Raw genomic sequence first — 19454 nt, 5'->3', positions numbered from 1 at the left:
CATATTGTACAACAGCAACAAAGCTGGTAGCCCCCATCCCCATTTCATTCCTAAGTTGTTCGATGAGTCCAACTCCAAAGCTGTAGATGATCAAGCCGAATGGGACAGCGGTGACAGCAATCATTGTAAATGCGATGAGGATCAGTATACCAGTGTTGAAGAAGTTGAGAGGGCCTCAACGACACTTTTGTTGCAACTTTTATGACATAATCATTTTGGTACGTGATGATATTCATTCTCATTAAAAGGATGAGAAATGTTGTCAACTTTCCTGTGGAAAATGACATGCTTCAGAGATATGCTACGAAGAAACATAAACGGGAACTCGTATTAGTTCAAAGAATGTTATTGATCTGAAATGTCATTTCAACATGGTCCTTATTTCTGAAGCAATTAATCAGATAGTGGCTGCATCTCAACTAATCAAATTGGCTGTAAAAGTTCTACAGTGTAGAGATGTTAACCATCTCACAGCTGATGCTGCCATGAAGGTTATAGATAGTTACTTGGATGCCCTGAATACGCCTATAGTCAAAGTCCTTGCTTTGGTTATAAGAAACAGGATAGTGGAGCGCTGGTTTAATAATTTAAGTGAAACACTGCAAGAACCCGGAGGTAGTTTTTCAGACATAGATGTAGATATTTTTCTTAATGCCTGCACTTGTTAGCATGGGAAAATTGTTGGAACAGTTGATGGAAAACTGTTGTCCTTGTGACTTTGAATCTCTCTCTGGGACAACAACACTTCCAGATACTTCAGCTGCAACAAAACCAATGTCGGTGAGTCTGATGGAAATCGCAGACACAGGAGGTGAATCTGGCAATACAGACATCTGTTTCACAATCACTTGCCTCTGCATGCACGACAATAACAATCTGGCATTGGTGGAGTGAGAGATATAACTTTTTGCCGCAAGGTTTGGGCAGGCATGGTGATCTTAGCTACAAATATTGTGTAATTGTCTCCTGTACACAATGGCAATTCTACAGATCAAATGAGTATTTTCAGCAGCGAGAATAATTTCTATAAAACGCTGTTTTCGATTTGGCGATGAGACACTTGAAACTCTGTTATCTGAGGAGCTTTTATACTGCTTCATAGTAAACAGCTGTAGATACCCTGCTTTCTATTTGCTGGTTTTAATGATAGATTGTTAAAATTTGAAAATTATTGTGTACTAGATGTATTACCCAGTGGTTGTGTGTGGTGGTATTATACTTCTTGATAAGGTGCCAGCCTTGGCTCAGTGGTAGCATTTTCACCTCTGAGTCAGAAGGTTGTGGGATCAACATCCAGTGCTCCATTCTTGTTGCTGTGTGTTGCATTCTAATTACAGAAGTAATACTGTGTGTCTTTTGGTGCCATCTGCAGAATTGTGGCATTTTCCTTAACTTTTTTCCAAGTATGCAAGACACAAGAAATACATCAATGATTATTTGCTATATTATGGTGGCTCGAAAGAAGACTTAAAGAGATCAGCGTAAGTAATCAACTATGAAGCAACTCAGTAATTAATTCATACAGGATAATGCTCAATCTGCAATGTGTTCCTTGGTATCGACAGGCCGAGATAATATTATCAACTGTGAGAGTAATGCTCAAGCTGTTTATCAACATCATTTCAACTCCCTAAATGTGTTACTACCTTAGAATACATTTCATTTTTAAAAATATTTGTACAAACTTGACTCTGGCCCAGAATTTGCTGTAGCTGGTCAACGACCGGCGCCCGCATTTAGTTAGACTTGCTCTTGCCTGTTTAACCTCCATGATATTTTGCGTCGCAAGTTGCTGGAAGTGCGAGATGGAAACGGCGTGGCACCCTCTACAAGGCATCTGGGACCTGAGTGAACAGGGCAAGCAACTGTGTATCTTTATAACCAATCAGATTGAAGAATTGTGAAATTAACAGTGCAAGGACTGAGAAGAACGTGTAAGTTAGAATGGTGAGTTCAACGTAAAATCAGGTACAGAAAGCAAAATAAAGAGAGGGAAAGAAAGATTAGATTAAGAGGGAGAAAAAAAGAGACAAAGAATTTAAAAAAAAAAAATTTTTTTTAAATCCATAACAACTACTAAAACCTGAAGGATTGAGACTCCACAATTGTAATAGTTAATTTTCAGTGCCAGAGCGGTTGACAGAACATAAGAAATAGAAGCAGGAGTAGGCCAAGCTGGCAGTAATTAACACTTGTCACATCATTAAAAAGGTACTTACACTTGAAATGGACAAGACTTAACTTTTTGTGATGAGTTTAGTTCATATCAACTGTGCAAATACAGCAACTTCACGCCTTTGAATGCATTTGAATGCTGAGGCAGACAGCGACATGCCATTTTCTCAAAGCTAATGGTGGAGTGGCTCATCTTGGACTGCAACTTCTGGATTTCCGCGTTTAACCGTGCACCTGCCCTCACCTGAAGTTGCTGTGCAATTTGCACATAAATAACGGTGATCGCCATTAGCCTCACCGTTATTTTGACAGCAAATTCTGGGCCACTATTTAGCACTGTTTTACTATTGGCTCTTTGCTGCTGGAGATGTCATTGCAGACTGCATAGAAGAGTTATTTGAACAGCCATCATATCAAGAATAATTTCACTGTGTTACAGGGAATATATTATTATGCATAACCTAAAGTTGTAGAAAACTCTTATTTAGGTTTGAATTACAAGCATTACCAGCACTAGTTGGCTAAATATTTGGCTTAGTAAAATGCAAATTGGTACTTTGTAAAAATGTATTAAAAATTTAAGTGATATTATTGTTACTGTATACCTTTCAGTAATCAATCTGTAAAGAAATACAGAACATTACAAATAAAAAGAATGTTCAGAATCCTTTATCAGAGCTTGAAATTAAAATCTACTGAATAGTAAATATATCCACTGGTCTGCAGCAAAAACAACTAGATCACCAGCAAATTAAAATGTTTTTTTTAAAAAAGTCATGTATGTATAATGCTGTAGACTGTTTGTTTATTAGTAATATAAAACTGTGTATTCGACCTGGATGAAAGAAAATTACTGAGGAAAAACGAAGACATTATTATATGTAAACCTTGATGTCAATTACACCAGTCTGTGCAACCAAAGTATTAAAATAAAAACCTCACCAAAGCAGTTTGTTGGGTGTAGTGCTGCTTCAGCTCAACATCTGTTTACTATTATTGGATCACTAAAGGACAATATTCTAATTGAATCTTGTCTTTAAATTTGCAGCCTAAGAAGAACACTATGGAAGTGTAAATTTCAAACTTCAACACTTGACAGTTAGTTAATATTACCAGTGAGGTAAAATGTACAAACCTTTAGCTGGCATTGTCTTGTAAAGACTTGTGATTGTACCAGAAATTGTGCAGGGCTCCATTTGACTTGTGTTGCTCAACAAAAGAACCAGTTTCTCTGCTACATTGCTGCTCCAATTCTTGGCCTTGATTTAATGTACCAGTGCTATTTTTGAACCCCGCAACATGCTTTATTTTGTTTTTGCATTTTAAGTCTCCATGATTACTGAGTCCACTGAACATTTTTGTTGGCAGGATAAATGATAAAACAGACCTGGATGTGATAAAAGAAAACCATAGGTTCTTATGGACAGAAGACGATGAGGCTGATATGACTTGGTAATCAGTGCTTTTTACCAAATGCTTAAGGATAGTTTTTGTCCTTTAATCTTTTACATTTACTGTTTTAGTTACAGCTTACACTGCAGAAAACATAAGCTTGGGCTAGTAAAGAGTAAAGGGAAAAAATAATACTTTGTACCATTTTTGCTTAAATTGTATCTCTGTTCAATATCTTTCAACTTTTTCGTGAAACTCTTAAAAAGATGTTAGTAATAATTTAGTCAGGTGTGTCTATTTAATAGCATACTGTTTAGTTCCTTGATGTTGACCCTTGTAAGGAGTATTAATTACCATTGTGTTTAAAAATCTTATTATGAAGTCATGTAGAGATCTAAATCAAAATAATGGAATTTTTAATCGTTTAACAAGACTTGAAATACTGTTCCATCAGTTCTAGCATCACTACAAGAGCTGTTGAGCAGTTCTGCTGCCGTTAACTGGAATTGTAGTCTACTGATTTCTTCAACAAGCTCCTAGCACACAATGCAGACTTGACAGTAGTAGAAAAACACCGCACTGATTGACCACATGTTTCATGCTAAACTATGAATGGTTTATAAATCAGGAATTAAAATTGAGCAGCATGGTACCCAACTTTCATTGGTACCTTTTAAACTGTTTTCTGAGTTCAACATAACATTATTTTGAGATTCTCAATTTTTAAACTAAGTCTTTTGATGAGGTTTTACATAAATGTATGCCATGACTGTGCCTTGCCTTAATGACCTGGAAATATAATGGATCTGAATTAACTGTAGACTTGGCCAGCGGCGTCTTGTATTTACCACATCCTAAAGAGGCCTCCAAGAATAGAGTTGGTAATCAAGTCAGCTTCAAAGCCACATTGGAGTAGCTTGAACATGGTATCGTCTGATTGAATAATGGTCCACATCTCTTTTAGGCCTTGTATGCCTGATTAAAGGCCTTGACATTTCCTGGGAAGAGAATTCTGCACCAACTTCTTTGCAAATCAAACACCAAGCCTGTGACCCGCAGAGATTATTTTTTGATGGCTCAGCCGTTAAAATGACGATTGCGTCTCCAAACTCACATTCTCTAACCCCTGTTTGCTGTCTACAAAATAAAATAATCCTTTCATTTAAAGGTAAACAATTTTACAACACCAAGTTATAGTCCAACAAATTTATTTTAAATTCCACAAGCTTTCGGAGGCTTCCTCCTTCGTCACCTGATTGTCAACCCTAGTCCATCACCGGCATCTCCACTTCATTTAAAGGAACCACAATTTGATTAGCTATAATTCAAAAGCCATTGGGGCAATCAACATTTTTCACAAGTAGGAGAGAATGTCTGTTGCCATTAATGTGTAAGACAGAATTGTGTGTATTCAGTCAAGCTACACACACACACACTCTTCTAGAAAACACTTAACAGAAAGCAGGTTAAATTTATCAATTTTTATCCCAGCTAAAATTTCAATAAAAAGATATAACATAGAAATGTTATCATTTGAAACAGGATGGATCCCCATTTTCATCACACTGGGATCTGGTAATATTCAGGGATGGAGGGGCTGAGAACCAGCACTACTGAAGGGGGCTGGTGACTAGCAGCATTGGAAGTGGTTCTGCAGTCTGGGAACATTTGGGGATAGAGACAAAAGAAGGTCTGGGACCTGGTGGAACTTGGTTTGCAGTGGATTGAGGTCTGTACTGCTGGAGAAAGAGGCCTGAATTTTAACTATATAGATGGATAGCTGCCTGTTCTAGACCAAGAAACTGAGGGAAAGCATGTTGACTTGAAGGAAATTCTAATTTTGCATTGAAGCATAAATAAATAAAAATGGTTTCCTTTCCCTTTAGAATATTCTGAACAAGGTTTTTTCATCTTTTAGGGAGAAAACATTGGCAAAGAAATACTATGATAAATTATTCAAAGAATATTGTATTGCTGATTTGAGCAGATACAAACACAATAAGGTATGTATCTGAAAAATGTGATGACACTTTATTTATAAATATACATAGGCTGAAAATGTTAATTTGGCAATTATAATCATTTTATACAAGGAAGCAAAAGTAGTAATTTCACACTAAAATGTTATGATAGAACTGTTTGATAAACTGAAGGCAGAAAGCGTCTGGGAGGGAACAAAATGGCTGACGCTATATCAGCTGAACAGATGGCCCCTGGGAGGTCAGAGAAATACACCCACACTTACAAGCATTTTCCTCCATCCTCTGGATGCGAGCTAAACGCAAGACTGTTACCACTATAGAAGATCGATATCTAATGATATTAGTGATACAAGCCTTTATACTTTTATAATGAGAAATGTTTCTTAACCCAGCAAAGCTAGTCCTAGGGCTGAATCACTAAGTAGTAACATTACAATAAAAAAGTAATGCTTTGAATAGAAATTCAAAAAAACTAATTGCAGGTAAATACTGTTTAAATGTATGTCAGTCATCAAATGGTTCTATGGTAACTTTTTACTTTAATTAAATTAACCAGTATGTTCCTTATATTAATTATATTTTAATTATCTTGACTATAGTATCTTCCATTTTACTAGTATCAGTTTCTCATCTGACAGTTTGGATTTCGATGGCGAGTGGATAAAGAAGTGATTTCAGGAAAAGGTAATGTTTTTCCAATGTTTAAATAAACAATGGGACTGGTTGGTGCAATGGGTTAGACACTTGCCTTTCATTTTTGAAATCTGATTCAAGTCCAGCCCATGCTGCTACGATGACCATGAAAGTCTCTTCTATTTGGTGGTTGCAAGAGTCTTACATAAATGAGTTTGGACAATCTTAATCCAGTTCTTTGTAGAGTATGAGTCTACAGCACAAAATTACCAGTAAATGACACTAAGTTGACAATCTGGGAGAGGGAAATGGAGAAATGTTGCACCAGTACTACTGTGTTCTTCTATATCTACCATTTATCAACTTGAACATAAAATTCAGACAAAACCATCTACATTTGTACAGTGTTTATTTCTGGATCTTTCAGCATTGTACAAATTTTGTACAAGGTGTCAACCTTGGCTCAGTGGTAGCACTCTCGCCTCTGAGTCAGAAGGTCATGGGTTCAAGCTCCACTTCAGAGATTTGAGCATATAATCTAGGCTCACGCTCTAATGTGGTGCTGGGGGAGTGCTGCACTGTCAGAGGTGCTGTCTTTCAGATGAAACATTAAACAGAGGCCCCCGTCCACCCTCTCAGGTTGACATAAAAGATCCCACTATTTGAAGAAGAGCAGGGGAGTTCTCCTGTTGTCCTGCTAATGTATAGCACAACTAGATGCAGAATACAGCTCTCTTACTCAACTTGCATATGAACAGAAATTAATGCTACATGCGTTTTATAAAGAGAAATAGTATAATTTGTTGTTCTAGCATTTGTTTTACATACAAGACCTAAAATTAATTGAGAATTTACAATTACGGAAAAGTTATACTATTCTTCCAACTTATATATTGCCATTGTAATGTCAGTACTAAAACTCTACACAGTCGAAATACTGATATCAAGAAGAATTGACAGAATGAAAATACCACCAAGTAGCAATGTTTTTTTAAATAAGTTAAAGTTTGTTAATATAATTTTCCCACTTCAGGTCAGTTTTGCTGTGGAAACAAATATTGTGATGTGAAAGAAGGACTGAAAAGTTGGGAGGTTAACTTTGGTTACAATGAACATGGGGAGAAAAGGAATGCCCTTGTGAAACTGAGTAAGTCACATCTTTTATCATCTTATTACTACATTTGGGTGTGGCAGAGTTTATTAGTCTAGTTTGAGATCTGGAAACAAATCTGTTGCTGCCCTTGCACTTAGTTAATCTGCAGGGCCAGGCGGTCATATCTAGTTTGTATTATTATTTGCCTGATCAGCTGATCTTGTGCTGTTAACCATCATACTTTGCTGCTATACCGTTGCTTGCTAATATGATTATTTACTTAAATTTAAAATGTAAAAATGCTTAAGTTGTGAAACTTGCGACTCCCATTTTCAGGAAAAGGTAACAAAATTGCCTTCCTCGGCTTCTATGTTCATGTGAATTATAGGACAATATGTAGTATTATGTATTCATAGTGTTAGAGTAAAATTTAAGCTGTTGGGTTAAAGGCAAAGATGAAGTGACTATTGTGTGCATGGCTGCGATCAATGCCCCAAGACCACACTGAAATGCGATTTGCGCAGATCAGACTAACCATAATTAAAAGCTTAAACATAACATATGACTACTAAACAAAATGGATTCTGCGACTGTGGGAAAAGACATTTAAAAATGCTGAGTTTGTGTATTCAGAAAACTGACTTACAGTCTGGAATTACAAAAGACATTCACAACGAGCTGATAAAAACTACAGAACCAGACTGAATAGACAAAGACCATACTGTCTTAAGTTGATAACAGTTGTTTTAATGTGATTAGAGATCAATTGTTGCTGTAGGGGCCTAATTGGCTAATGTGTAAACTAATCAAGACTAATAATGTAATAGCTGTTGAAAGTCTGTATTTGAAAGGTATAAAAAAGCATGACAACCATTTTGAAGTTGAGAAGGTAGCTGCGTGCGCTGCGGAGCGTCCAGTTCTTCTCCCAAAGTACTTTGTCCAATAAACTGCATGTTGAATCTTTAAGTCTGACTCCGAGTGGTGATTTTCCCACAACAATAGAGTGGTTACAGCACTGAAGGAGGCCATCCAGTCCATCAAGCCCGTGCTGCATTGAGCTCTCCTGCTGTACACATTCAACAGTGAAACAAGACACTTAATTCAACGTTAGCCTGGCGTAATGAGAATATCTTATTACAGTTGTGTAAACAAAACTCGACACTTGACAAATTTATCTGCAGCCTAACTGGTGGTGGCAGGCAGACTCCTCATCTAGTCAATTTTGGTCAAGGCTATGGAAAATAGCCCCATCTGGAAAAAATAAATTAATCACCTGAGGCTGAAAGAGTAGAAATTCATTAAACATCAGGCTCTATTTCTGGCTTATAGCCCCAGGCTGCTTAGCACATGAACAACATCCCACATATAATACAGGCACTTTTGAAAGGCACTTTTATATATTGACTTTCAAGTCATCACAATGTCCCAAAGTGCTTCACAGCTAATGAACTACTTTGTTACTGTTGTAATGTGGACAAAAACAACAGCCAATTTTCACATAACACGATCCAGCAGAAACAACAGTGAGATAAATGCCCAGTTAATTCATTCGTTTTGGTGGTGTTGATTGAGGAATTAATGTTCAAATCCTATCACTCTGTGCATTGAACAAAACTTTCTGTACACTACAGCAACAATGTATAAATGTATGACTATTGTGATTCAGCAAAAATGCAATAAAACAATGTAGTCAAGCCATGCAGACTAAATTTTGGTATTAATTTTTCTAATTTATTAGTCAATTATGTCTATTTCTGAAATTGTGTTTTAATTGAAAATTATATTTCCTTTATAGGATTGTGCCCAGAATGCTCCTATAAGTTGAACTATCATCACCGGTAACGTACCTTATTCTATATTATTGCTTAAAATAAAAGCAAAGATATATGGGCTATATTTATATCACGTTGTATATTAATGATGGTTATCATATATCTGCTGCATCCTTACAAATTATCAGAATTGCTGATTTTTAAACAATCATGTAACTCACTTATGCTTAAGAAACCTTAATTGAAATGAATGAAGAAGGTTATTTCAACATCCTTCCTGTTCTGTGGAAGTAAAAAAAAATTTAAAATGCCATCTTTCTATACAATATATTAAAATTGTTACATGGGTCATGTGCTTCATTGAAACCAGTGATGTAAATATTTCCTATGGGAATTTTAGTGTTAAAATATCAACACACTTACCTGTAACACTTAACTATAACTATTATTGTCACACTACTAGGTTGCGCTTTAATGGGAATTCCAATGTTAAATGACAACAGTGACCTGTAACAATTACCTGTTACAAGAATACTTGCTACATTATTTTTTCACCATAAATCACTCAGAATGCTTTCAGGAAAACTGTTCATTTGTCATGTTTTTTTCAGTAACTCAAATTTCTAATATCTAAAATGGGGTTTTTTAATAATTACATATTAAACAATAACATAATTAAATTTATCCATTAAATTGGCTTTTAATATCTTCATTAAAGTTTTTACTTAATGCCTAAGCCTGGGCCTGATTCTGATTTTTTTTTTGCACAGACTTGTGACTGTTCGCAGAATGTAAATTATGAACTTTGAATATGTGCAATATTTCTAATTTCCCTTTTTTGGCTTCTAGCAGTTTCTGTTCAGTTGCTTTTAAAATTGTTTAAAGAGCTCCCTGTCAGGCCTGCTGTCTCCTGTCCTGTTCCTCTTTCTCCCGCAACCTGTAAGGCCTGCTATTGCCCACTCTACTCTCGGCAGTGCTCTCTTCCTATTGAGGGTGAAAGTGCGCTTTTGAAGTTCCAGTCGCTGTGCCGACACACACCTGTTTCCCATCCAACGCACTCTCTTGCTGCACTCCCAGCTGCGCGATCTCCCCACTGAAGGTTAAAAATGCTCTCTTGAAGTTTCAATGCCAGCCTCAATCTCAAACTAGACCCCAACCCTTTCTGTTCCCAGCCCATTCCGACACCGACCCGGACCCGTATCTCTGTGCCTAGCCCATTCACTTACCGTGCTCCCAGTTGTCATTCTCCCTGTTAAGGATGGAAATGTCCGCTTACAGTTCTACCCTCCCCCCCGACCAAGCCCTGGGCCCAATCTCTCCTGTCCTGCTCCCAGTTGTGTATTCTCCCCATTGAGGGCAAAAGTGGCATTTTGAAGTGGTGGTGGTTTCACATATGTTAAACATACAAATGGCCGTTATAGAGAGTATCCGAAATAAAGGCTTGCTGTAATTGTGAGGTAGAGTGCAATGTAAAACTAAAACCTTGTGGCCACAAGCTTAATAAATTACAGTAGTAAACCTAACCTTAGCACATGCAAGTCCGTGCCTTGCAGTGATATACTCATCAAAAGGTGAAGTTCACCTGACGAAGGAGCAAAGCTCCTAAAGCTTGTGATTTCAAATAAAGCTGTTGGACAATAACCTGGTGTTGTGCGACTCCTTACATATAGTCTTCCAGTATTTGTATCTTCAGTTGCTGGCATGTTTAAAGAGTCAGTATCTTGCCGACCTTTTATTTTAATCCCAATATGTAACTTTATAAATCATAATTTTTGGAAAGGGTAAAGTAAAATATGTTCCAGAAAAACATGCTCAACTTATCATTTATTTTCCTAATATCCTTAAAATACATTATCACAATACTGAACTAATTACAAGTATAAGAATTGCTGCTGGATCTCAAGAATGCTGCCCCAGCACTACCAGATCCTGAGACCTCCCTCCAAGACCCCACTCTCAATTTAATCACACCCTAGGAATTTTCCAGTGCCAGGAAATCTCTGGCCCCTCTCCCGGTACCACCAGGCCTTCAGACCACCCTCGTCAATTCAGCCATCCCCTATGGCTCTCCCCAGTGATACCAGAACATGAATTCCTCTCCCAATGCTGTCACAACCTAAATAACCTTCTTTATGGCACAATGGTACCACGCCCTGGTACCCTACCAGGTACTACCACACTTGAACCCTGCCCCAGTACTTAAATCCCACATTCCAACCCCAAATTCTGCTAAACTTTGGATCATCCCTTAAGAGTAGTTTTTAAAAAAAATCATCGCTGCCCAGTGAGTAGTCCCAAACCACAAGATTCTCTCCAAACTTCCAGACCACCGGACTACACTCTCAATACTGCCAAAGCACATAACCCCTCCCCCTGTTACTAAATCCCAGCATCTTCCCTTCAAGATAGCAGAAGCCCCACCAATCTACTGCTCAACTTCAGGACCACCCTTCCTTAGTGCTATAAAGTCACTACCATTATCTCAAAATGCTTTACAGCCAACTGATTATTTTTGAAATGTTGTCACTGTTTTAATGTAGGGAAATGTGTCGACCAATTTGCAAACAGCAAGGTCCCACAAACATCAGAGATAAAGATTCAGATAATTTATTTTTGTGATGTTTGTTGAGGGTTAAATATTGGCCAGGACACCGGGAGAACTCCCCTGCTCTTCTTCAAATAGTGCCATGTAATATTTTACTCGCAGTACTGCACTGAAGTGTCAGCCTAGATTTTGTGCTCAAGTCTCTGGAGTGGGGCTTAAACCCGTTATCTTCTGACTCAGAGGTGAGAATGCTACCACCTTGGCTCAGTGGTAACACTCTCACCTCTGAGGTAATAATAGTACCATTTATATGTGTAAAATATAGACAGTGCAATTTTTGCAGAAGTCAATATTTATTTTTACATTATATTACTAAAAATTGATGAAGGAGGAAAGAAGTAAAAGCAACAAAAAGGAAACACAGAGAGGAATGCCACCCTGATACCCCAGCAGAAAAAAGAACCAAGTCCACAGAGAAGCACAGTTCTAAAAGCAAGGGTAGGTGACAAGAAAATTATAGTTTGTCAGCAAAAGTAGTTTTGTACAAAAGCACAGAGTGGTAGGAATTTTATGGCCAACCTGGAAGTTCCAATTTACTGAGTTGTGCCATCTGCAGACCATTTCCACCGTAGACACGGAACTGCCAATGGCAGTCATGGCTCTCGCCTTTGGATCCTTCCAGGCTATGCTTAGGAGCTATTTGCAATATTAGGTAGTTTGCTATCCACAAATGTATCAAACAGGTGACTGATGCATTGTTCAGCAGAGCCAGCACTTTCATCTCCTTTTCACACAATAGCATCAGCAGTATGATGGGGCTGGCTAATTTCACCACATTTTTGGATTTTCAAGAGTCCAGGGGTTATTGGCACCCATATGGCCACCTGGGCCTACGTGAGCAGAACAGGGGGTCCATTCCATCAATGTGAAACTTGGCAGTGACCAGTAACACTATCATACAGGTCAATGCCCGGTTCCCAGGCAGCAGCCTTGATACTTTCATTTTATGAATGTGCCCATCTTATTTGAAGGCGAAGGCAGACTGTAAGGAGATCAAGGCTACCCTCTACTCCTCTGGCTAATGATACCCTTGCAGCAGTCACTGACAGAAGATATAGCAAGGTCCATGCAGTTAACAGGGTTATTATAGACCATAAGACTATTGAAGTATCTCCTTCAGGGGAAGCTTGAGTATGAATAGCAGTTCAGTTTGGTATTAAAGCTCTGGTCTCTTGGTTGAGAGCCCAAAGTGCCCCCTTCATATATGTGATGTGGAGATGCCGGTGATGGACTGGGGTGGTCCACCCCTTAATATAGGGAGAGGCTTTGCCCTCTATCTATTTTTATCTGTTTTAAATTATTCAGCTGAGTCTCATGTTTAACTGGTTGCCAATTGGTACAAATGATTTTTTTTTCTATTGATGCAGATAAACCTTCCACCAACAGAACAGAAAACTGTGATGATGATTCTGACCAAGGTAGTTTTTCAGAAACAACGCCTGCGATGCAGCAATAGTTTCTGTGGATTTTTTGCTTTTAGTGTTACATATCTTTGTGTTTTTTACTTTATGCAGTCAGTAATTTTAGTTGCAATTTCTTTTGTGCATACATAAGACTAAATTTGTTTCAACAAAACCCTGTACAGGTTTAATCTGATAAAGTAACTTGTGGATATGATGTCAGCTTTGGCTCAGTGGCAGCGCTATCGCTTCTGAGTCGGATGTCCTCCTCTGTCGGGGTCGTCCTCCTCTGTCGGGGTCGTCCTCCTCTGTCGGGGTCGTCCTCCTCTGTCGGGGTCGTCCTCCTCTGTCGGGGTCGTCCTCCTCTGTCGGGGTCGTCCTCCTCTGTCGGGGTCGTCCTCCTCTGTCGGGGTCGTCCTCCTCTGTCGGGGTCGTCCTCCTCTGTCGGGGTCGTCCTCCTCTGTCGGGGTCGTCCTCCTCTGTCGGGGTCGTCCTCCTCTGTCGGGGTCGTCCTCCTCTGTCGGGGTCGTCCTCCTCTGTCGGGGTCGTCCTCCTCTGTCGGGGTCGTCCTCCTCTGTCGGGGTCGTCCTCCTCTGTCGGGGTCGTCCTCCTCTGTCGGGGTCGTCCTCCTCTGTCGGGGTCGTCCTCCTCTGTCGGGGTCGTCCTCCTCTGTCGGGGTCGTCCTCCTCTGTCGGGGTCGTCCTCCTCTGTCGGGGTCGTCCTCCTCTGTCGGGGTCGTCCTCCTCTGTCGGGGTCGTCCTCCTCTGTCGGGGTCGTCCTCCTCTGTCGGGGTCGTCCTCCTCTGTCGGGGTCGTCCTCCTCTGTCGGGGTCGTCCTCCTCTGTCGGGGTCGTCCTCCTCTGTCGGGGTCGTCCTCCTCTGTCGGGGTCGTCCTCCTCTGTCGGGGTCCTCCTCCTCTGTCGGGGTCGTCCTCCTCTGTCGGGGTCGTCCTCCTCTGTCGGGGTCGTCCTCCTCTGTCGGGGTCGTCCTCCTCTGTCGGGGTCCTCCTCCTCTGTCGGGGTCGTCCTCCTCTGTCGGGGTCGTCCTCCTCTGTCGGGGTCGTCCTCCTCTGTCGGGGTCCTCCTCCTCTGTCGGGGTCCTCCTCCTCTGTCGGGGTCCTCCTCCTCTGTCGGGGTCCTCCTCCTCTGTCGGGGTCGTCCTCCTCTGTCGGGGTCCTCCTCCTCTGTCGGGGTCCTCCTCCTCTGTCGGGGTCGTCCTCCTCTGTCGGGGTCGTCCTCCTCTGTCGGGGTCCTCCTCCTCTGTCGGGGTCCTCCTCCTCTGTCGGGGTCCTCCTCCTCTGTCGGGGTCCTCCTCCTCTGTCGGGGTCCTCCTCCTCTGTCGGGGTCCTCCTCCTCTGTCGGGGTCCTCCTCCTCTGTCGGGGTCCTCCTCCTCTGTCGGGGTCCTCCTCCTCTGTCGGGGTCCTCCTCCTCTGTCGGGGTCCTCCTCCTCTGTCGGGGTCCTCCTCCTCTGTCGGGGTCCTCCTCCTCTGTCGGGGTCCTCCTCCTCTGTCGGGGTCCTCCTCCTCTGTCGGGGTCCTCCTCCTCTGTCGGGGTCCTCCTCCTCTGTCGGGGTCCTCCTCCTCTGTCGGGGTCCTCCTCCTCTGTCGGGGTCCTCCTCCTCTGTCGGGGTCCTCCTCCTCTGTCGGGGTCCTCCTCCTCTGTCGGGGTCCTCCTCCTCTGTCGGGGTCCTCCTCCTCTGTCGGGGTCCTCCTCCTCTGTCGGGGTCCTCCTCCTCTGTCGGGGTCCTCCTCCTCTGTCGGGGTCCTCCTCCTCTGTCGGGGTCCTCCTCCTCTGTCGGGGTCCTCCTCCTCTGTCGGGGTCCTCCTCCTCTGTCGGGGTCCTCCTCCTCTGTCGGGGTCCTCCTCCTCTGTCGGGGTCCTCCTCCTCTGTCGGGGTCCTCCTCCTCTGTCGGGGTCCTCCTCCTCTGTCGGGGTCCTCCTCCTCTGTCGGGGTCCTCCTCCTCTGTCGGGGTCCTCCTCCTCTGTCGGGGTCCTCCTCCTCTGTCGGGGTCCTCCTCCTCTGTCGGGGTCCTCCTCCTCTGTCGGGGTCCTCCTCCTCTGTCGGGGTCCTCCTCCTCTGTCGGGGTCCTCCTCCTCTGTCGGGGTCCTCCTCCTCTGTCGGGGTCCTCCTCCTCTGTCGGGGTCCTCCTCCTCTGTCGGGGTCCTCCTCCTCTGTCGGGGTCCTCCTCCTCTGTCGGGGTCCTCCTCCTCTGTCGGGGTCCTCCTCCTCTGTCGGGGTCCTCGTCCTCTGTCGGGGTCCTCGTCCTCTGTCGGGGTCCTCGTCCTCTGTCGGGGTCCTCGTCCTCTGTCGGGGTCGTCGTCCTCTGTCGGGGTCGTCGTCCTCTGTCGGGGTCGTCGTCCTCTGTCGGGGTCGTCGTCCTCTGTCGGGGTCGTCGTCCTCTGTCGGGGTCGTCCTCCTCTGTCGGGGTCGTCCTCCTCTGTCGGGGTCGTCCTCCTCTGTCGGGGTCGTCCTCCTCTGTCGGGGTCGTCCTCCTCTGTCGGGGTCGTCCTCCTCTGTCGGGGTCGTCCTCCTCTGTCGGGGTCGTCCTCCTCTGTCGGGGTCGTCCTCCTCTGTCGGGGTCGTCCTCCTCTGTCGGGGTCGTCCTCCTCTGTCGGGGTCGTCCTCCTCTGTCGGGGTCGTCCTCCTCTGTCGGGGTCGTCCTCCTCTGTCGGGGTCGTCCTCCTCTGTCGGGGTCGTCCTCCTCTGTCGGGGTCGTCCTCCTCTGTCGGGGTCGTCCTCCTCTGTCGGGGTCGTCCTCCTCTGTCGGGGTCGTCCTCCTCTGTCGGGGTCGTCCTCCTCTGTCGGGGTCGTCCTCCTCTGTCGGGGTCGTCCTCCTCTGTCGGGGTCGTCCTCCTCTGTCGGGGTCGTCCTCCTCTGTCGGGGTCGTCCTCCTCTGTCGGGGTCGTCCTCCTCTGTCGGGGTCGTCCTCCTCTGTCGGGGTCGTCCTCCTCTGTCGGGGTCGTCGTCCTCTGTCGGGGTCGTCGTCCTCTGTCGGGGTCGTCGTCCTCTGTCGGGGTCGTCGTCCTCTGTCGGGGTCGTCGTCCTCTGTCGGGGTCGTCGTCCTCTGTCGGGGTCGTCGTCCTCTGTCGGGGTCGTCCTCCTCTGTCGGGGTCGTCCTCCTCTGTCGGGGTCGTCCTCCTCTGTCGGGGTCGTCCTCCTCTGTCGGGGTCGTCCTCCTCTGTCGGGGTCGTCCTCCTCTGTCGGGGTCGTCCTCCTCTGTCGGGGTCGTCCTCCTCTGTCGGGGTCGTCCTCCTCTGTCGGGGTCGTCCTCCTCTGTCGGGGTCGTCCTCCTCTGTCGGGGTCGTCCTCCTCTGTCGGGGTCGTCCTCCTCTGTCGGGGTCGTCCTCCTCTGTCGGGGTCGTCCTCCTCTGTCGGGGTCGTCCTCCTCTGTCGGGGTCGTCCTCCTCCGTCGGGGTCGTCCTCCGCCGCCCTCCTCCTCCTCCGTCCTCCGCCGCCCTCCTCCTCCTCCGTCCTCCGCCGCCCTCCTCCTCCTCCGTCCTCCGCCGCCCTCCTCCTCCTCCGTCCTCCGCCGCCCTCCTCCTCCTCCGTCCTCCGCCGCCCTCCTCCTCCTCCGTCCTCCGCCGCCCTCCTCCTCCTCCGTCCTCCGCCGCCCTCCTCCTCCTCCGTCCTCCGCCGCCCTCCTCCTCCTCCGTCCTCCGCCGCCCTCCTCCTCCTCCGTCCTCCGCCGCCCCCCTCCTCCTCCGTCCTCCGCCGCCCCCCTCCTCCTCCGTCCTCCGCCGCCCCCCTCCTCCTCCGTCCTCCGCCGCCCCCCTCCTCCTCCGTCCTCCGCCGCCCCCCTCCTCCTCCGTCCTCCGCCGCCCCCCTCCTCCTCCGTCCTCCGCCGCCCCCCTCCTCCTCCGTCCTCCGCCGCCCCCCTCCTCCTCCGTCCTCCGCCGCCCCCCTCCTCCTCCGTCCTCCGCCGCCCCCCTCCTCCTCCGTCCTCCGCCGCCCCCCTCCTCCTCCGTCCTCCGCCGCCCCCCTCCTCCTCCGTCCTCCGCCGCCCCCCTCCTCCTCCGTCCTCCGCCGCCCCCCTCCTCCTCCGTCCTCCGCCGCCCCCCTCCTCCTCCGTCCTCCGCCGCCCCCCTCCTCCTCCGTCCTCCGCCGCCCCCCTCCTCCTCCGTCCTCCGCCGCCCCCCTCCTCCTCCGTCCTCCGCCGCCCCCCTCCTCCTCCGTCCTCCGCCGCCCCCCTCCTCCTCCGTCCTCCGCCGCCCCCCTCCTCCTCCGTCCTCCGCCGCCCCCCTCCTCCTCCGTCCTCCGCCGCCCCCCTCCTCCTCCGTCCTCCGCCGCCCCCCTCCTCTTCCGTCCTCCGCCGCCCCCCTCCTCCTCCGTCCTCCGCCGCCCCCCTCCTCCTCCGTCCTCCGCCGCCCCCCTCCTCCTCCGTCCTCCGCCGCCCCCCTCCTCCTCCGTCCTCCGCCGCCCCCCTCCTCCTCCGTCCTCCGCCGCCCCCCTCCTCCTCCGTCCTCCGCCGCCCCCCTCCTCCTCCGTCCTCCGCCGCCCCCCTCCTCCTCCGTCCTCCGCCGCCCCCCTCCTCCTCCGTCCTCCGCCGCCCCCCTCCTCCTCCGTCCTCCGCCGCCCTCCTCCGTCCTCCGCCGCCCTCCTCCGTCCTCCGCCGCCCTCCTCCGTCCTCCGCCGCCCTCCTCCGTCCTCCGCCGCCCTCCTCCGTCCTCCGCCGCCCTCCTCCGTCCTCCGCCGCCCTCCTCCTCCTCCGTCCTCCGCCGCCCTCCTCCTCCTCCGTCCTCCGCCGCCCTCCTCCTCCTCCGTCCTCCGCCGCCCTCCTCCTCCTCCGTCCTCCGCCGCCCCCCTCCTCCTCCGTCCTCCGCCGCCCCCCTCCTCCTCCGTCCTCCGCCGCCCCCCCCCCCCGCCTCCTCCGTCCTCCGCCCCCCCCCCCCCCCCCCCCCCGCCTCCTCTGTCCTCTGTCCTGCGCCCTACAAAGGGGATTCAATATCTAATTTCAATTCTGACAATGGGTCTTACTCCTGAAATGTTTTTCATCTTTACAGATGCCTACTGGCCTTTTGTATATTGGCAATATTTTCTATTTTTGTTTCAGATGTCCAGCATTTACAGTTTTTGTTTCTTAAATCTGCTGGAGTTTAAAATTGTTTGTTTCTTTTGTAACAAGTTCAGTGGATCAACATTCTGAAATTAAGTGAAATTCGCTTCTGTTCTTTTGCTATTGTTTACTTCTGAATGAAGTTGATCCATAGATTATAACCTAAGTTGCATGGTCTGGTAGTAATTATTCATCTGCTATCTGATGACTAGGAGAACATGAGGGGCCCCATGCTATTTCCAATAAGCAAATTACAGTAACCATTGTATTTGGACAATGGGCAACTCTCTGTTGCCGGATATTATGCGTATGGAGTCACACTTTGTTCATTTTGAGCAAGGCTTGCTTATGGCAATGGCCCTTGGCGCTGAGCACGAGATTCAATGGATGATAGTTATTCTGATCACCGAGTGAAGTTTCTTTCAACTACTTGCGATGTGTCGCATTGGGAGAGGCAGCTAGGTGAAGACATTACAAAAGTTGAAATGACAGAAACATTGGGGTTAGGAAGGACAAAGCTTTGGGAATTAAGATAAAAACATCTACTTTACATTTTTCTGGGGTTAGGGATTCTTCCAGAGGGGGTGCTGAAGGTTCTTTAACTTTGCAGAGATTCTCCATTCGGCTTTCTGAGTTCAGGACGAGGAGGCTGGCTCCTATTCAGCTTTCCTGAGATAAGGTGCTGGAAGAGACTGTTGCAGCACCACCAGGTGACTACAGCGTGGAAGTGCAGGACATTTTCCAAAAGTTGGTTTGCAATATTGAAACCAGCTGTTCTAACTAATGTTACTGTCATGGATTTAAAATGGAAATCTGCCATTTACAGTGCCATCTACGGGCAGGACTGCTCCTGCAGGTAGTGGTTGCCACTTTTACAATCTTTCCAGAGAGCCTGCCATACTAATTATCAGTGCATTTTGAAATGGAATGTTGTGACTCACTGCAGTTTTCAGCAAAGATTGGAACAGTAAACATTCTGTTAGAAATAGGCTGTTTACATTTAAGCCAATTACCGCTGAGTAAAATTCTCATGTTAATAAAAACTTGAACAATTCTTTAGAATGGACTAGATGTCATTTCTAACAAGCTTCATTGAGAAATCACTGTTCCTTGGTTTGAGAAATTAACTTGATTGCGTGTCTGTTCAATCCAGTTGTGCTTTTCTTTAAGTAAGTTGGTCCAGTCAGCAACTTGTGTGAGCTATGCTTTCAGTGCTTCCAGAATGAATAGGATCTTCAGCCGTGTTTACCCATTGAGTTCTTTGATGAAATAATGGAAAGGGGGTAGTGCGATTGATGTTGTGTATATAGACTTTCAAAAGGCGTTTGATAATAGACTTGTTAGCATCTG

General features: G+C 46.2%; 1 protein-coding gene across 1 annotated transcript in view; it reads left to right on the top strand.

Annotated features, from left to right (window-relative positions):
• Positions 1 to 19454, top strand: part of LOC137308200 (protein FRA10AC1-like) — a 32463-nt gene that overhangs the window by 8885 nt on the left and 4124 nt on the right. The window contains exons 5-12 of the mRNA XM_067977055.1: positions 1405 to 1481; positions 3544 to 3627; positions 5486 to 5570; positions 6188 to 6233; positions 7216 to 7329; positions 9071 to 9113; positions 11981 to 12090; positions 13020 to 13070. Of these exons, the coding sequence (XP_067833156.1) occupies positions 1405 to 1481; positions 3544 to 3627; positions 5486 to 5570; positions 6188 to 6233; positions 7216 to 7329; positions 9071 to 9113; positions 11981 to 12090; positions 13020 to 13070 (610 nt within the window). The remainder of the gene's footprint in view (positions 1 to 1404; positions 1482 to 3543; positions 3628 to 5485; positions 5571 to 6187; positions 6234 to 7215; positions 7330 to 9070; positions 9114 to 11980; positions 12091 to 13019; positions 13071 to 19454) is intronic.

Source organism: Heptranchias perlo, unplaced genomic scaffold, assembly GCF_035084215.1.
Source record: "Heptranchias perlo isolate sHepPer1 unplaced genomic scaffold, sHepPer1.hap1 HAP1_SCAFFOLD_1221, whole genome shotgun sequence".
Lineage (NCBI taxonomy): Eukaryota > Metazoa > Chordata > Chondrichthyes > Hexanchiformes > Hexanchidae > Heptranchias > Heptranchias perlo.
This window is presented reverse-complemented; position numbering and strand designations above follow the sequence as displayed.